The 19257-nt window shown below is 40.7% G+C and overlaps 1 protein-coding gene across 1 annotated transcript in view; it reads left to right on the forward strand.

The window, feature by feature from the left end:
- Positions 1–19257, forward strand: part of col4a2 (collagen, type IV, alpha 2) — a 60136-nt gene that overhangs the window by 27474 nt on the left and 13405 nt on the right. Inside the window, exons 5-19 of the mRNA XM_063496726.1 lie at positions 13078–13212; positions 13302–13346; positions 13684–13800; positions 13890–13958; positions 14102–14137; positions 14231–14284; positions 14385–14420; positions 14748–14789; positions 17037–17111; positions 17201–17245; positions 17400–17447; positions 17536–17571; positions 17657–17701; positions 17928–17985; positions 18471–18572. Of these exons, the coding sequence (XP_063352796.1) occupies positions 13078–13212; positions 13302–13346; positions 13684–13800; positions 13890–13958; positions 14102–14137; positions 14231–14284; positions 14385–14420; positions 14748–14789; positions 17037–17111; positions 17201–17245; positions 17400–17447; positions 17536–17571; positions 17657–17701; positions 17928–17985; positions 18471–18572 (943 nt within the window). The remainder of the gene's footprint in view (positions 1–13077; positions 13213–13301; positions 13347–13683; positions 13801–13889; positions 13959–14101; positions 14138–14230; positions 14285–14384; positions 14421–14747; positions 14790–17036; positions 17112–17200; positions 17246–17399; positions 17448–17535; positions 17572–17656; positions 17702–17927; positions 17986–18470; positions 18573–19257) is intronic.

The raw sequence follows: 19257 nt of genomic DNA on the forward strand, positions 1-19257 counted from the left end.
AGCAACGGAAATAGGAAAAAACAAAACAGAAATAGGAAAAAAACAGATTTCCAAAAGCACAAGGGAAGTGTTTCTGGGGAAGCAATAATCCCGACGGACCAGTTGCGGGAACCAAAATATGCTAAGAATTGCGCTGGGAGACACTTAAAAGAAGTGGAGGATCTATTCAATTCAATTCAATTTTATTTATATAGCGCCAAATCACAACAACAGTCGCCTCAAGGCGCTTTATCGGTTTTGTTAGGAAAGAAAAGATGAGAGGTAAGTGTGTTAGCCTAACTATTAGCCTAAAAATCCGTCATCAGTATTATATGAATTATGATAAAACACACCTAGCATGTTTTGGGTTCCTGCAACTGGTCCGTCGGGTTATTGTCTCCCCAGAAACACTTCCCTTGTGCTTTTGGAAATCTGTTTTTTCCTATTTTTGTTTTCATTTTTCCTATTTCTGTTTTCTTTTTTGCTATTTCTGTTGTGTTTTGTGTGCTTTTGCAGCGTTTTTCTTATTGCTGGTGTTTTCTTAAGTTGCAGTCCGTTTGGCCTCTCAGGGCCACTGTAGTAACTTCTGTTACAGGACAGAAAAATCTGCTATTGGCAGTTATTTAGTAAACAAGCTAAGAAATCCTGCTTTTTTCTGCCTCAGTCTGAATTCAAAAGTTCACTTTTTCAATAAATTTTAAAAATTTTCAAGCAGTAAATTCTTCTGTCATCACTGGAAAGTCCATCTACGCTGCATGAGAAGGGAACAACAGAAGGATTAGGAATTATTTGGACAGATGCATAAAACCTCTGGCAAACTGAACTCATTCGGAGGTCATGTTTCCTCATCACAGAAGGAAATCACAGTCTTATGAAATTCATTTTCACTGTAGGTTGTTGGCCTTGGTAAGAAGACGCTCCCTCCTAGTGCTCTTTTAGTTGCCATCTGTAGCTTGACTGTGTTATCATCAGCCAACACATGGTTTGAGTATACCTAAGGACAAATTAAGTGAACAGAGACTGAGATAAGAAGAATTACCCTGAGATATTCTGTTTCATGTTGCTGCTGGAACTGTGAACTTCAGCATACTTTCACCCTTTTTTCTAAAAATTTGGACATTAGAGTCACTTTGTGTCTTGAAATAAGCCTCATACCAGTTTTGGGACAATTTCCTGATTATTTACCGTTGGACACTTTCTGGTGCCGTCCATCCCCTGCTGAGTTACACTGAAAAGGACATTCAGACTCGCACCACGATCACATCTGTCTGGACTGCAATCTCATGATAGGAACGCCGGGTCAGGAATTGTTATGGTTGGCGATGAAAGGTCTCAGGGCTGTCGGAAAAATGTGACCAGTTTTTTTGGGTCACGGCAACGATGCCATGTGTTCTCCATCAGGCCTTGTTGTGAAACCTACACTGGGGGTGGACTGCTGAGGAAACAATTAGATCTCCTCCAAGTAGTTTCATATTTATTCCTCCAGCATTTTCTAAGACAAATACATGTTTTTCAGCGCAGACTTGAGATTTGAGAAATTTGGCCCCACATAGCGGTGTTTCAACATGTGCACAGTGATTGTGTAAATGTTGTGTAATATATGAGTACTCCCCCCCCCCCCCCCCCCCCCATTACCTAAGATCAAGGTACATTCCCATCCTTTACTCATACTCGGGCTCTCAAATTGCTATAATTTACCATAAACCTATGTAATAAACTATTAAGTGAGTAAACCACACACACATGCATGGATCTTTGCCCTATCCACCAAGTGCAGCTGAAATGGCAGCGGGTGCTAGATTCCCATGTGGGAAAATGAAGAAAGAAAAAAAAACCTTCCATTCTTCAGTTCAAATTGGACTCTGGGCTTAGCCAACTGGATATTTTGGCGGGTGCAGAATGAGACCCTGAGGATTACATGGGTATCCCTGATAGTAATGGGACTGGCTGAGCGCCACGTCAGTCAGGGCCAAGATCACAGCTGGGAGTTTGACTATAAATCTAATCTAGCAGATCTGGAACCTTCTATTTCTGCATCTTTTTTTGTTAGTATTTAACTATTCATAAGCACTCATAACATTTATGAAATATGCTATATCCATGCTAAAACATACGCACAGTATACAGAGGTTACAACAATTATCTTTGGGATTTTCTTTGTCTGACTGTAGATTTGGTTAGCCAAACAAAACCAAACAAAAGTTAAGAGTGGTGTTATTCAGCTAATGGGATAATAGTCGTGCCAGTTCCAACCTCCTCCTGCCCACCTTCTGTTCTCTGAGATCTAAAGCAGGTGGACGCACAATCCAATGAAAATTTTACTGGCTCAGAATGGACTCACATGCTTCCAAATATCATGAAAAAACACACACTCAACCGGGGAGGGGGGGGTGCAAAGGCAAATGTGAGTATACCTTTATGTTTCTTACTGTAGGCAAAAATCGTGAAAGCTGCAAAAATATTGTTTCAGACAGAAGAAGTTGCGAGCATCTGTCCTCCAGTCTGACGAAGAGCTGCTCAAAAAACTGGTTTTCATGGTCCCATAAAAAAGGTAAAACTGGAGCCACACAGCGTGAAAGCATCTGTCCTCAAACCAGACTGCTAAGCTAGCATATTTGATTTCTATCCCAAGTACCCTTCCTGACCCTCAAGGATTTTGTCTTAGGGGATCAAACCAGGGATCTTTCACTTTGAACTCACTGGCTTGGATGAGCCCATCGTAGTATGCACTCCCGATGTGAATCTCTCTTTCCACCGCATCCCAAAGGTGCTCTACTGGACTGAGACCTGGTGACTGTGTTGGCCATTTGAGTACCACAAACTCACTGTCACGCATCAAAACCAGTTTCAGATGTTTTGAATTTTGTGACATGGTGCATTATTCTGCTGGAAGCAGGATCAGAAGACAGGTACACTGTGATGATAATACCTGGGTATGCTGTGATGTTTAAATGATTCTCAGGTGGTACTTAGGGGCCCAAAGTGTGCCATGTAAATATCCCCCACATCGTTACACCTCCAGCAGCCTGAAAGACTGATACAAAACAGGATGTTTCCTTGGTTTCATTTTGTTTACATGAAATTCGGATCCTACCATCCGAATGTTGCAGCAGCACCAGGGTCTCATCAGGTCAGCCACCGTTTCTCAAATCTTCTATTATCCATATATGCATGTATTTCTGTTAGCCTGTACTGTAGCCTCAATTTACTTTCCCGTTCTTAGCTGACAGGAGTGGCAGTGTGGTCTTCTGCTGCTGTTGCCCATCTGCTTCAAAGTGTTGTGCGATCAGAAATGCTCTTCTCCATAACTTGGCTGTAACAAGTGGTTATTTTAGTTACTGTTTCCTTCCTATTAGTTTAAACACATCTGGCAGTTTTCCTCTGACCTCAGGCATCAACAAGGCATTTTTTCCCAGAGAACTTCCGCTCACTGGATATTTCGTCATTTTCGGGCCAGTCTCTGTAAACCCTAGAGATGGTTGTGTGGGAAATTCCCAGTAGACCAGCAGTTTCAGAACTACTCAGATGTTGTTGGTGTATGTCCCAGTGATACTGACAACCAAGCCATATTCTCATTCACTTAAATCAACCTTCTGCCACTTTGAACTTCAGCAGGTAGTCTTAACCGTGCTTACAAGCCTAAATGCACTGAGTTGCTGCTATGTGATTGGCTAATGTGATACTTGAGTTAATGAGCAGTTGAACAAGTGTACATATCAAAGTTACTGGTGAGTGTATAATATGGCCATTCGATAGAGTTTCCTCTTTAGACCTACCAGCAACCATTCCCAGTATACCAGAGTAGTGTAGCAGACATTGTCAGTTTTCCATTAAATGTCTTAATAACTATGAGTTTTGATAGATGTTAGCGTTCCCCCTAGATAATGTTGTTAGAGCCCAATATGACATCATGAAAATGCCCATTTTCTCCAAGCAACAGATATGTTCATCCAATCATTCCTGCGCTGATTAGGATTAAAAGTTATGACTGCTGTTTGTACCCTACCTGATTTCTCAGTAAGAGGTTTTATTATCATTTTTATTTATCAGTCATGTCAACTTTGGGGTAAAATAACTTTCTTGCTTCCTATTATCGCTCGTGTGGCCTCTCAGACTGCAAATATAATTAAATATTCTGTACATAACTTTGTGCCCTGGGGTTAGACGTTATCAGACAGCAGCGTTTCTGAGGAAATTGACTTTTCCTTTCTAAAGTTTTATAAACACATGGTGCACCTTGGGAAGTCCACTGTGTGGAAGCTGTAATGGCATTATAATCATAGTGATAAATGTAACAGTGGGATTATAGGGGTGTCACACCCGTGATGGACCTCATTAGTGGCAGACATGCGGTCAGAGTGAGGCAGACACACGATACGCACACACACAGGTGGTTGATCTCTGAGGTGAGGGCAACACCTCGTTTAAGACTGCAGACCCAATATTGCTCTTTCACGCATGCATTTTCACACAAACACACAGACTGCAGCTGTGTCCGGCTCACACACACGAAGCTTGGACCACAGACTGGAGACGTTTCATTCCTTATAAATGAGGCAATGGCGCAGGTGTCGGGCCCCTGAGACCCCTGGGATAGCGCAAGGTCCGGGCTGTTCTGTTCTCAGCCTGAGATCCCCCCCCCCCTCCTCCTCTCTCAAGTCTTGATCTTCACCATACACCCTTTAGCACACATGCAAGCTCTCTCTCACACTCACACAGTCTAACCAGTGGTCATTAGCAATACCCTGTATGGACTGGATGCTGTCAGATCTCTGGCACATTTGCATGCACGTGCGGAGCAAAAGAGGGACCCATGTGCATGCAGAAATTAGCTCAGAGTCTAAACACATTAATTCAAATGTAAACTGGTCTTCTGTCCTGAACAAAGAGGAGCCATGAGAAACAAAACAAATGACAACAAATGACTGATGTTCCGAACGTCATCTGTATTCATCCCTCTGTTTCATTTCTTTGTCTTAGTGTAAGAGACATTTTAAGAGGATGAGTCACGGGGACCAGCTGAGAACATGAGGGTTCAAGTTTAGATGTCCTCAGAATTTTGGCTGGAGGCTTGTCTCCATTGCAGCAAAGCTTGTAACGTTCTCATGTAAAAGACCTCATTAGACTTTTTTTTGTTGTTTTTTTCACATGTCGCTGCGCCACGTGCACCATTTCTTAACTCCTAATGCATCATTTTAAAACCGCTCTCATCTAAAGTGGCCATAAAGGCTTTTTAGATGCAGGATGTTTTCTTCCAGCAGGGGCTACAAAAAGCTGACCTCCCTGACTGCAGCCAGGAGATCCAAACATACGTTAATAGATATCTAAACATCATCTACAGATGTTTATTTACTCTGCCTGACTCCTCCTCAGGGTATCCAGTTCGGGTCCCTTTCTGTCCTCCAAGCAGAGCCCCTCATGCCTGTCCACAGACTGGGCCCCGCTTCCCTCCGGGGTATCATGCATAAGGGATGCGACTCCTGAGGAAATGAGTCCAGGAAAAACGTGTCCAAGAAAAACAAGCTAGGAGGGTAACAGAAGAGGGACTGAATCAACTGAAGTATCTGAGTCCAGTTGTGGGAGTCAGAGAAAGAGGGCAGACTTCAGTGTTTACATGCTCTAAACGATTTACTCCCTAACATTAAACTTCACCATCTTTCCATTCTTCTTCTGCTCTTAAATCACTCTTTAACCTTTCTCCTCCTACCTCCCTTTTTTCACACCACTTTTCCTTCCTTCTTTTCTTCTTAGCTGTTGTACTATACCCTTAATTCCTTCCCTCGATTCTTCTTTAATTCCTTTATTATAGCTGATAAGTTCAGAAGGGCTGAGCAGCTGCTCATTTCCTTCAGAGTGCTTAAAACAAAGTGAATGGGGTGGAGTAAACCACTTGTTCTTACACTTGTCGGACACTTGAGTAAAGAGGGCCGCATCTGAGAATTGTGGATCTTTCTAAAACTAGCAATCTAACACTCACTTCCTCTCATGGAGCGATTAGCCATTTAAGGCGGTGAGAAAATAAGTAGGGTTTGGACTGTTTTAGATCTTCTGTCATTTGTTGCAGAGAGCTGTGTGATATCATGAATGCTTAAAAGGAAAAGTTAATAATGGAGCATTAGCGCCAGTAGTTATATATTCTATATTCCTATGACAGTATGAAGATATGTATCTATTTGACTTTTCTATAGCCAGTTTCTGTTAAAGTTTAAACTACATTTGAATGAAATCTTGGCAGTAATAGTGAGCCGCATCGATGTTTTCAGGAACAGCTGCAAAAACTTGGCTTTAGATATCTTTGATTGACATATAAATTTGTTTGTTTCCATCAAACCCGGGCCTTAATCCATCCCCTTTCCTCAGAACCAACTGTTATTTCTCTAGCGCTGCAGACTTTCATTATTCTGGCACTCCTGCTCGAGGCAGCTTGCGTAGATACCTGCTCTCACCAGGGAGAGTTTATATAAATGAGTGTTGTGTGAATGTAATAAAAGTCCACTCTGTAGGACCCGTAGATGTTTCAGAAGCAGGACACGGCTGTCAGCTCCCATCGTCGACGTCAGAAGGAAAAGATCGTGCCGCATAGCATCGTCCACAACAGTTTCTGTTTGGATTACGGTGTTATTTCTGAGAAGATACATTATATACAACCATCAGGAGGGCAAGCCAACTGTTAGACATGAGACATTAACATTGTTGGTGATGGTGGAAAGGCAGAACTCAATGGATACCCAGTGTAGATGAAAAACAGACGTGGAAGCAAGTGTGGGAATAGTTCATTTGGAAAATTGCTAATATATGTGCACATGTAAGCTGCAGATAGAAGGTTTTTCATTAAACCAAGCAACCGTTGATTATTGTTAAATATCTGCAGCATTTTGTACCTTCAGCATGACAGGAAACTAAGAATGAAACAGGAAGCTTTTAAGTAAAATTGGTACATTTGAAATTTTTAGTGGCGTTCTGTTCATTGTTAATGTCATGTTTATTGTTTTCCTCTAAGATGCCAGAAAGTTAGCTCCATAGGTTTTGGGATAATGGCATAGTTTTGCATCCGTGCACCGCCACACTAGGTTTATAATCATTATTCATGGAGGTTTTATAAAACTTTTGTATTCATTGTTTAGGAAACTGGGCCACACACACAGTCCTCCATTTTCAGAGGGTTGAAAGTTCACCAATTACGCACTGCTTACACTCATGAACCAGAAGGCCCGATTAGATTTTGCCAGAAAACATCTGAAAAGAGGACGCATGGGTTGTACCAGAGTGATTTTAAGAGAAAATTATGGAGAAGGAAAGAAACAGCTTGTGATCTGAAACATACCACATCATCTTTCAAACATAGTGGAGGCAGTGTTATGGCATGGGCGTGTGCAGTGTTATGGCTGCCAGTGGAACCGTGTCAGTGGTGTTTATTAATATTAATAATAGAAGTAGCAGGGCTATACTCTCTGCTCAGGTTCAGGCAAATACTGCAAAACTGATAAGACTGCAATTCACAGTGCAAGTGAATAGAGAGCCAAAGTAAACTGCAAAAGCAGCCCGAGAGCTTCTCAAGGCAAAAAAATGTTATAGCTTTTGATTGATTGCAATCAACAGATCTTAACCCAAATAGAGCGTGCTTCTCAGTTATTAAATACAAAATTAATGCAAAAAGAGGCCGGACAGAGGATCTCATGGGAGGAAACGCAGTATTCGGTGATGTCATTGGTTTGTAGACTTGAGGCAGTCGTTGACAGCGAATGAGTTTCATCCAAATATTAAAAACATTATGAATTTGTTTAATAAATTTTGAGGCTATGAAGAAAGGGAACATGCATAAAATCACTGCATTACTTTTGCAGTCTGAATCACATCCTGACTGTTTGCTCTAAAATCCAGTGTAGTGATGTACAGAAACTGTGAACTGTCCAGAAACGTAAGAACCTAACTGTAACTGCTGTTCGTGTCATTGATCATGACTTTGCTGACGATTTTTGTCTTAAAAATTAATCTTTAATTAGTTGTTCTTTTCATATGTAAAATTAGGGAATCTCCCTCGTAGTTCCCAGTTTTTGCGGACGGACAAACAGATGGAATAACAGAGCAAGTTTCCGGACAGTTGTTTATGGATTTGTTTTATTCCTCTCGGATGTCAGAGGTTTGCATATCGGGCCGTGCGTTCCCATCCTGTTCTTAATGGGTCGTTCCAAAACTGTCCACCCCAGGGGACAGTCTGGACCTAGATGAAATTTATGGTGTCAGACGGGGGAACTTTTAATAGATCTGTGATTTAGGAATGAGAAATGTAAACACACCCGTGCACGCAGAGGGGTTACTGCATTTTATACAGCATGTGAAGAGGAGGGATTTTCTCAGAGATTTCTTGATACGAGTGATACATCATAAAGTTGCTCGCTGAAGCTTACAGAGATAAAGCAGTGAAGCAGATGTGGATGCTAATATGGCAATGGGAAATCCAAAAACACATGTGAACTGTCATACAGGCTAGATGTTTGGCAGTGGGAATGAAGCCGGAAAACGTGACTGATGAATATTTAAACTTTCCAGGTGTCACTGACATCTCTGGCTGAAGTCTGTAGCGCTGATGAGTGTGGGTGGGCATGGCCAGAGGAGAGATGACATCATAAAGTGCATAGTACACTAAATAACTGCAGCAAGAGATATGCTAAATTACCGAAGATCAGGTAGTTGCTCTTTAAGTGGCGATCCTTTTTTTGATCCTGGGAAAAGACACAAATCACTTTTGGGGCTGGATAAGGAAGGCCACTCGGCATAAAATAATAAGAGAGCAGTTAAGTGTAGCTTTCACCCGTAGTTTCATCAATTCAGATGGTGTTCATTTCATTTATATTTCATTTTCTATTCCACAATTTCAATGTGAACAGGTTTTAATGAATATTAGCTTCAGCTGAAGAAGCATTTCCAATGAAAACAATGCAATAAAACTGAGAGCGAGGCGCAGGGGCATTGTTAAATTTTCTTGAAAACCACCCAAAGGGGCTCAAGCAGTTCACAAAGTGAATGGGAAAATGAGTTTTTGTGTAAAAAATTATGTGAACAGCTGCTTTTAATTGTTTCTGACTGCAAGACTTCACCAAGACTAGCTGATCCACACCTCCGCATATTTTTGAGGTTTGCTTGTAACCTCTAGTAAGTCTCTGCTGTTTAATGAGCACAAAGGTTCTCCAAATAGATTCTGATGTGACACGCTTTTAATGACCTGCTTTGTGCATGTGTTTGTTTCCAGTCAAGTAAGTGCAAATGAGTTTATGCCCCTTAAACGATGTGGGAAGTGACGTGATAAAATGAAGGCATCAGGGTTAGTGTTTTATTGCTTATCACAGTTTTCCTTTTTGAATTTTTGACAACCACAGTTTCTTTGCGCGCTCTCACTCTTTGTGTTACTGTTTTACTTTGTATTTTGTTGTCTGAGTCCGTCTGTATTTCCTTTCGACCCACAACTCCTTTTCACCTGTTTTCCCATGTTTCAGTTTCTCTTGTTTATTTGACCCTATGAAATCTTTTCTTTTGACGACGGTAATTTACACTAACTGCTACAAATTACACGTACATCTAAACCAAGGCTCTTGCTCTGGTGGTTTAGATCTACTGTATTACCTCTAATTAGAATAATGAGGGTATTCAGCCACCTAGTACGCCTGCTCCATGAATTTTCAAAAATCACCACATACAGTGTAGTAAGCTGTATTTAGAGTTGATGCTGTATCATCAAGCAAAAATGGGCAAAACACAGAGAACACAAAGAAAGGCACAGAGTTTAATGTGAAGAATTCAGTTCAGTTCATAAAAATGAATAAAATTGCATTTAATGCAGTTAGTGTAACAATTAATGTGCCATTTGTTTGTGTATTATTTAAAAAACAAGAGGATATAATAAAAGACAAGGAGCCTAATAATATGACTGAAAGACTTAAAGTTGTAGACAAAGTCAAAATGGTTTTAGTTACCAGTTAGTTCTTCTAACATCCTCCAGTGTTCACTGTCATCTGTTGTCGTGACCTCATTTGATCATTTAATAACTGAACCTGAGCCACAGTAGAAAAAAACTACATTTAGATTGAACTCTCATAGTGGCTGCTATTATTGGTAATACTTGAGTAGAAATAACTCTTCTGATATTGACTAATGAACTTAATCTTTTGATCTTTCGTGTATGTTTAATTCACACTACAATAGAGTTTCTGGGGAGTTAATTGCAGTATTTTTTATTATTTTTTTTAGGTGTAGAGTAATCTAATCAGAAGTTAAAGAAATACTTGTCAGCTGTGATCCATGTTGCGTTGTGGAGCTCACGAGATCAGAGTCCAGATGTATGATGTATGTCTGTGATAGAAAGAAAACTAAAGCAGCGCAGACAGCCATTATTTCAGAGACAGGTCTCCTGAGCTTCATATTCTGCTGAAGTTATGACCAACCTTCAAATGGAGAGGAGTTGACAACTAAGCTGACCGGCATTGCCTGTGCATGCATGCAAGTCCAAGCCGTGTCTGTTTGATGACCGCTCGACTTCCTCTGATTTCCAGTTCTTCATTTATACAGTTTCAGGATTGTACAGCGTTCAGATCTAAAAGCCTTTTCATGGTCTCTATCAGTGGCTGATTTCTTGGTCATTCTTCCCCCGGTGGAGACAGGAAGGGCAGGCAGACTGACAAAACAGGGGAAGAAGACATGCAAAGGGAGAACACTCAAGAGCTTTGGAGAGGAGGTGAGGGAGTGAAGGGTGGAAGTAGTGAGAGTAGATAAGAATGGGGAGTATGGATGTGTGAAGGAAATGGTACAGTGTGGAGGACCTCTCCTTAACAAGTGGGGAGGACTGAAGGGAGACTTTTTAGTGCATTTGCAAATTAAGAAGAAAGGAAATGGCGTAGTTCTACCGTCCAAATGAACTGGCTACTGTATGTGATGTGGAACAGGTGTGGTTTGTTTGCTTGGGGACATACACGAGTTTTTAACATCCCTAAAACTGACAAGTTCTAACAACCACGCAACCACATCTAAAGGCAGATTATACCTGTTCCAGTTTTTCAAAGGTAAAATGAGAAGCATTATGGTGGCATCCTTTTCACTGTACCACACTTCTTCTTCGATCCCTAAAAATCCTTTATCGGTCCTCTTGTTAGCCCATGCTGAAAGATACAAAGCAGAGCACAAAGTTTATACAAGTTTTCTAGACAAGGACCTCTCGTGCACACACACACACACACACACATATTTGAGACAGCTATTGGTTTGCCAGAACCATTTGTCTTCAGAAAATTAGTTAATCCGCATTTCATGAGGAATATGCTTATTATCTGTGTGTATGTGCAGAGTTAATGGAACCAAAAAAGAAAAGTAAATGTAAAATTCAGAGCAGTGTTTATCACTCTGGCCCTGGTTCAGGCTGCGTGTGAATTGTTTTGACAGGACTGTCGTCGATTCTGTGCTCTATAGGCAACATCTGCCGGGTCAACAATGTGCACAGACAAAGCACACACCTCGTTGCTTCAAAAAATCTGCCTATAGGCAAAGCGCACACACACACACACACACAGGATGCACATGCTGCATGTCCAAGTTCACAGTTGCAGTTACACGAGTTCGGCCGAGGCTTTTTCTCACACTGTCTGCATCTGATTTGAGCTTGTTTGAATTTTTGTGTGACACTATTTAGGCTCCCTGCGTTTTTATTCATTCCTTTCGGATCGCTGGCTCTAGCTTCGTGTAACACCACTCGAAGCGCTTCTGTCAGCAGACAAACAACGTCACTGTGTTTGTTGGTTCTCACAGGGATACTGTTTGGCCTCCAAACCTTTTGAGAGCACCACTTACTGACCCAGAACTCCAGGATCATACAAAAACAGCAAGTTCCCATAGTATCCCCATGCTCACGTGTTTTATGACCCCTTTCTTAAAGTATCTTCTCATATTATTCAGTTTTCTTCCCAGCAATAATTGTTGACTCTGCGGGTCCATCGAGCAGCTCCCTCGAGTGTGTGAATAACTGTAATGATGCACTGTGATGACATTAAGTGCCGTGTTTTCCATTTTTTTAAGGGTGCCCTAACACGCCTACATGAACAGTTATTCTGAGGTCCCTTTCAGGAGATAGGAATTAAAATAATAATAATAATAATGTAGCAGACTCTCAGCTGCAGATGCTTCTGCCTCTGGGAGGCTCTCATTTTCTTACTTTCTATCTACATGCTTGCCTTTTCCCTTTCGTCACTCTGGGTATCATAATCAAATTGTTATATTTAGCTTGCAGATTAGGGGGATGTCTGCAGCCTCAAATACTCTGAATATGGCTGAACAGCCATTTCAACTGCCCTTTCTCTTTTCATTACTGAGACATCTGACAACAGAGTCTGGCTTTATTTACATTAACTTAATCTCCTCGCTGCCCTATCGCTGTCCTAAAATAACAATGTCCACAGCTCTTAGAAGCTCTCAGGTCCTGCACGTGCCACATTTCCAGCTCGGGGCTGATGTTTATCATGTTTGAACTATTTCCAGGCAGATATTTCTGTGAGTGTGGTTTAGTCTGTTCATTTAAAGTTAAAAAGAGCTAACATGAGTGAAGAGGCATTTTAGTGGGCATTTGCAGTATAAAGTTTAGCCACTGGGTGGGTGTAAAGACAAGGGAAAGGTAAGGAAAAAGATAGGGAAGTGTATGTCTCCCCCTGGTGATCTAAACCAAAATTCCAACTGGAAGTTTGAAAAATAAAAATAGTGTGGAGAAGGGAAAAACTGGGAATTATTATTGAATCAGAATGCAGCTTGACACATTTCTGTTGCATTGTTGTGATGTTTTGGTTCTTTTGTTTTTTGTATCTTTTGATGACACTTGTCTTATTCTCATTATTTTGTTTACTTATGGAATTAAAACCAGGTAAGTAAGCGATTTCTTTGCTCTCACCCTTTTTGCTAATACAGATATGACCAGTGTTAGCTTTAACAGTCATGACTGAAACAAAAGAAGATAACTGACAATTTATTCTTAAATTTTTTTTTTCATATATGAAGTTTATTTGATGTGTTGCATCCTTGACTTAAGATTTATCAACTCTGTTTTTCCTATCTTTCCAATTTCAGGGCCGTCCTGGGCCTCTTGGTCCGCAGGGCCCACAGGGGCCACCTGGGCGAACAGGAGAGGAGGGCATCCAAGGCCCAAAGGGGCAGAAAGGCGACCGTGGTCGTGATGGAAACATAGGTCCTAAAGGAAGCGTGGTAAGTGCTCATCTCTCATCTCTGTAAACTATTAAACACATGACAATGACAGCTATTTTGTTTAATATGCAATTCTTGTTGCTCCACAGGGAATGACTGGCATACCTGGCTTCTCTGGCAACAACGGTATTCCTGTAAGTCCACCATGCTGTCGGGATGAACGTTGTGGGAGAGTGTTCAGTTTAATTCAATTCAATTTAATGTATACAACACCAAATCACAACAACAGTCGCCTCAATGCACTTTATATTGTAAGGTAGACCCTACAATAATACATGCAGAGAAAAATCCAACAATCATATGACCCCCCTATGAGCAAGCACTTTGGCGACGGTGGGAAGGAAAAACTTCCTTTTAACAGGAAGAAACCTCCGGCAGAACCAGGCTCAGGGAGGGCAGCCATCTGCTGCGACTGGTTGGGGTGAGAGAAAGAAGACAGTGTTGATTCTGCTTGTGTCGCTCTCTCTGCAGGGACACCCAGGACAAGCTGGGTCCAGAGGGAAGCCAGGTGCAGATGGCTGTAACGGGACTCATGGAGATCAAGGGGCACCAGGATTTCCCGGCTCTCAGGGCTCCCAAGGTTTTCCTGTGCGTAATGCCAAGTCTGCTTAGATAGTTATTAATACAAAGAGACTGATGTCCCGTAAGTTACTGTATATTTTGTTTTCAACTCTCAGGGACAACCAGGCAGGAAAGGAGAGAAGGGAGACAATCTGGAGATCAGTGTGTATATGCGGCGATTCAGGGTGAGAACGAGGACTCCACACCAAACCTGCCTTTGTTAAGAAGAACATCCAAGTGCAAAACATTATATTCATGGCGTGACAAGACTTAATCCATATAATCTAAAACTTACTAACTTCATGCATCTTTGACCGTCCCTCCTCAGGGTGATCCCGGCACACCAGGATTTGATGGAGCATTTGTAAGATCCTTTAACGAACCTAGAAATTTACTTTTATGTGGTTGCAGTGTCCCCCAAAGATCTGCGATTTGATCTAATTTTTTTTTTATTCAGGGTTTTCCAGGAGATCCAGGGTCAAGAGGTTTCAGAGGCGTGCAAGGACCAAAGGTTCACATCTTTCAATTCATTAGTTTAGTTGTTATTTTATAGTTTCAGACCTGTTATTATGTAACGTGATTGATACGAATATCCTTCTGTCTTCTCCTAGGGTCCCCCAGGTCCTCCAGGTCCCCCTGGACCAAAGGTAAGGAAGCAATATTATATAAACACTTATGTAGACACTTCATTAGACTTTTTGCCTTCAGAATTGTCGCAATTTTTCATTGCATAAATTCAACAAGGTGCTGGAAACCTCCCTCAGAGATTTTGCTCCATACTGATTGTGATAGCATCACACATTTATATCTGAGCAGATTGTCATGTCTTCATTCTTGAATACATGCTGCCATGTGATTGGCTGATTAGATATTGTAATTAATGAGCACTGGATAAAGTGCACCTAATGAAGTGACCAGTGAGTGAATGTAATGTGTTTAAAATAAACATTCAAATTATGATTTCTTTCTGACAGGGTACCATGACCAGAGTCATTAAGGGAGTCAGAGGAGATCTAGTAAGTGATCATTGTGTGTGTGTGTGTGTGTGTGTGTGTGTGTGTGTGTGTGTGTGTGTGTGTGTGTTGCTACTTCAATTACTGTAAATGTGTGAAAAACGTATTTGCATCTCTTTTATATTTCAATGGGTATTAAAAGTATTTTTTCTTTTAATTCCTGAATATTTGTCTGGCAGCTACACAAATACAGATTCATTTTCAAACTGGGGACAGATGTTGGTGAATTGTTAGCAGCACTGCTACAGAAGCAATTCTGCTCTAAGAGTGTGAGGTAGTGATAGATTTTAAAAAGCTTTTATAGGGAAAATATCCAGTGTTACATCGTAAAACAATGAAAATCAAAGAGAAAAGTTTTGGGTTTTTTTTTTTTTTTAAAAAGGTATTTTGTAGTAAATCTATCTTCTAAGTAGGACTGTGCAACAGTCTGCTGGCACCACTGATGTCTTTATATTTTGGTTCCAAGAAGCTAGAGGTTGTTTTTTTTTCCATTATTAAAATAGTCTTGAACAAGAGTTCACCAGGCTTTCTGAAATTCCTTCATAGTTTTGAGGGGGGAGGGGTTTGGACATTGGCTGCGTTATCTTTTTGTACCTGACCATTTTCAGATGAATGTGTTTCTGTTTGCTAGTCAATTAGGCATAAAAAAGACACCTATTTTAGCAATGAACCAGTGTCAAGTGCAGGTGTGAGGCAGGTAAAGGTGGACCTAAATGCAGGACTCTCGAGACAAGGCTTAAACTTAGAAAGTGGCTTTAAAGCAGAAATCTCTTCAAGACATTACACTATGACACTCGGCGAACTCTGGAGCGTAAACTAACCCAGTGTTTCCCAACCTTTTGGAGCCACGACACATATTTCACATTGGAAAATTCACACGGCACACAAGCAAACAAAAATGTCACAAAAAGTATAATTATTGAAATATAATGAAAATTTACTCTCATTTTACTAACTTGGTGTGAACCCTGGGCCTGTTTAGTTGAGCCAGGTCAGACTAATCACTTCATCTTCAAATAATTATCCATCACCATTACCTGTGACGTTGTCTCACTCGCAGCATGGCTATGTACTTTTGTATTTCTTAGTCGTCTTCTTCTGTTTTACTGGCAGTTGCCAACCAGTGACTGTAGAAAACAGTCTTTTCTGTTGGCAACCCACCTAACTGTAGCAAGCAGCTGTACTGCCCTCAAGTGGAAGATAATGTAATTGTTCTGCCTGTCATAACACACCACTCACTTATAGTACCAATCAGGTGAAATTGGATAACCTTCACACAGTGGTTGGGAAACACTGAATTAACCTATACGTCTGTAATGGGACACAGAACACACAGGAAACACAGCTTTATGGGAAGGTTTGACAACAACATAACCAAGAACAGAGGAAGGCTGAACACTTAAATATACACAAGGCACGAAAGCGACACCAGGGAACACAGCTGAATGAAATCTACTGATAAGATGAGGGGAAACAAAACTGAACGTGAAGCACATGAGACGAAGACTAACAAAATAAAACAGGAAGTGACCATTAAAGAGACAGACTAGACAAGACAAGACTCAGGAAACACAGGCTGGCTAAAAAAAAAGTAACAAAAAACAAAAGCCAGAACACTAACTGGAAATAGAAATTTACAGAAACTCAAGGACTCAATCACCATCAAAAATGCAGTGCTCCAGCACAAAACCAAAAACATGACTACAAGAACACTGAAAATGCAGCAACAAATCTGTTAAGCCAGAACAAAGAACAAAAAACTCAAAACACTGTGTCAATGACACAGGAGCCGTGACACTGTTGTGTTTACACATAACAGAAAATTTAGCAGAGAACCAACTGTAATGGTATGTTTAGGCGCTTTGTTACTAGCAGCCTGCCACAAAAGTACATCGTTTGTTCCTTTTTCTTTGGATGAATCTATGAAAAAAATGCCAAAGATAACACAGTTTGCCAGGCATAACAGTTTTGGGGTTTTTTTTGCGTCAGCAAGGTTATTACCAAAGAACTATTACGTGTCATATCTCAGCATGATGTCCTTAAAAATTTTAAGAAACTGGACTAGGGGAGGACAAAATAGGATGCCTGCAGGAGGTGAACAAAATTCATGTCTTTAAGAAACAGGCTGGCTGTAAAGAAGCCATTCTTAAGAAAGGGGAAATGGCGAGAAAAGGATGAAGTATAATATATTTTTATATTTTTCATATATTTTGCTGCTAACAGTTCTGTGTATGTATGCTCTCACCACAGGGAGAAATTGGACCACCAGGGCCTCCAGGAAACGATACACATGAGCAAGTTCTGTTCAATGCAACTGAATTTCAGGTCCTCATTTTTGCTCATAAACCTTTGAAGATAAAATGAAAGGGAGCGTCACAAGCACTAACATATATCATAAAAATACTTTGTTTTAGGGTCCTCCTGGAGACAAAGGTGTAAAAGGAGAAAGAGGGGCGCTGGTATGTTACCACTAATGACTCATCATACACATTTAGATAACAAACACAGATATAACACTTGCACACAAGTGCGAAGAGACACATGCACATCTCAGCATTTTCATCATTATTATTATTATTTCTAATCCACTGGATTTATTTTGTGTGATTTCAGGCAGACAACAAAGGAGAGCGTGGAATAAAAGGAATGCCTGGACCACGGGTTAGCTCAGCATACTTCTAAACATGCTATCAAACCACTTTCCTTTGTCCTGCTCTTATATCATCTGCCGCTTCGGTTTCTGTTCTAGGGTCCACCTGGTGCAAATGGAAGACCTGGACTAAAGGTAAAAAGAGATGTCACGTTATGGTTGTATTTATAAAATAATATAAAACACAGTTTATTAATCTGACGATCACATCTCTCTTTAGGGTGATTACGGTGAAAGAGGACCAAGAGGCAGAGATGGTCCTAAGGTGAGCACCTGATGCAGTTTCATTTCTTTTCTAAATGACTGACAGTCTGAATGGACTGGTCAACAGAAGGTATAGACAGTTATTTAGAATAAATGGCCTAGTTATTATGATATTGTGATTAAAAACAGCACAATGTGCACGTGACAGTCACACACAGACAGTCAAATATCTTATTAGTTGAAGTACAGAGGAGTACAGAAAGACTTAGGCTGTATTTGTGTTTCAGGGTGTTATTGGTGACCCAGGAGAGGTGATTTCACAAGGACCTTTTTGGGACTCAGCGGGTAAGTAACTAACACAAGAGAAACAGTCAAATAATGAGTCAGTGGAAACCAGAAAAATCATTTTGATTAAGATAAATCTGAAACTGTGCTGACAAGGCACTCAATGGAATGAGGCAAGTTTACTAAGGTCAAAGGTCAAGTGACTCTAAAGAAGGTTATTGTAGTCTACAGCATGAGCTCAGAGCTCAGTCAAGGTTCTTGTCCAGGAGGGATGTCAACACAACATCTGGTCATGGCATTTAGTTGAGGGTACATTAGAAATCGTTGTTATACTGACATGGAAACAAAGATGGTCCAACATTAATAAAGCGACACAGTATTATTAAGTAACGCAACAAAGACTAATTCTATACGAATAGTCTGTTACAGAGTTCGGTTTACCATTGTCTGAATGATTTCTTAGCAAACCATGCCTGGAAGCTGTTGATGTTACCTTTTGCATAAATACTAAAAAATGCTTCTTGTGTTTTCTTTGACTTTATAAGCCGGTCCTCCTGGCGAGAAAGGTTTACCTGGAGAGAGGGGTTCGATTGGAGACCAAGGTGTTCCTGGTCTGCCAGGACTTCCTGCCTCTGAAGAACAACAAGGTATGTAAACAGAAGCTTTCGAAGGACACGAAACCTTTGACTTAAACATTGCAGTTGTTATGAAAAGAGCAGCTGAGTGCTGCACATTCATACTGGTTATTTTTGGCTCGACCTTCTAACACGTGAACAGCCCTTTAAAGCCAAGTGAATCATATTTGATATATGAGCTTTTGAGGCTTCTACATTATCAGTGTGATTTTTGTTTCTCCCTGAAAAACCGAAAGAAACAGCACAATAAATTTTAAGGAATAAATTGCAAAAAAAAAAATGCCTGCATTTTCTGGCAATTATTTCATGGTTCAGACCTTAAAAGGATCATGTGAACAGATCCCAAAAAACTAAATGTGGGGCAAAGATTCTGTTGTTATGTTTTGACGGGAAAGTGTGGGAAACGTTAAAAACCCTGGCCGGTTGCCTGGAGTTTGATATAACTAACATCAATAAACATGAACTTAGGAAGCTAATGTGTGTTCTTATGGGCCTTTGTAATAATCTACTGTGTACTCCCTTCTTCTATCCCAACAACTGTAAAAAAAAAAAACCCTGTAATTTCAGCTGCTGTTCTCTCTAGTAAGCACCACCAGGTTTCTACTGATGTGGTAAAAGATCAGCATTTGTCTTTTTGAGTCACACGTTGTTTGTAAGACTCATAAGTAGTTTCCCTTTTCACGTCATATGGAGAAAT

Source organism: Pelmatolapia mariae, linkage group LG16_19 (assembly GCF_036321145.2).
Source record: "Pelmatolapia mariae isolate MD_Pm_ZW linkage group LG16_19, Pm_UMD_F_2, whole genome shotgun sequence".
In the NCBI taxonomy this organism is placed as follows: Eukaryota; Metazoa; Chordata; class Actinopteri; order Cichliformes; family Cichlidae; genus Pelmatolapia; species Pelmatolapia mariae.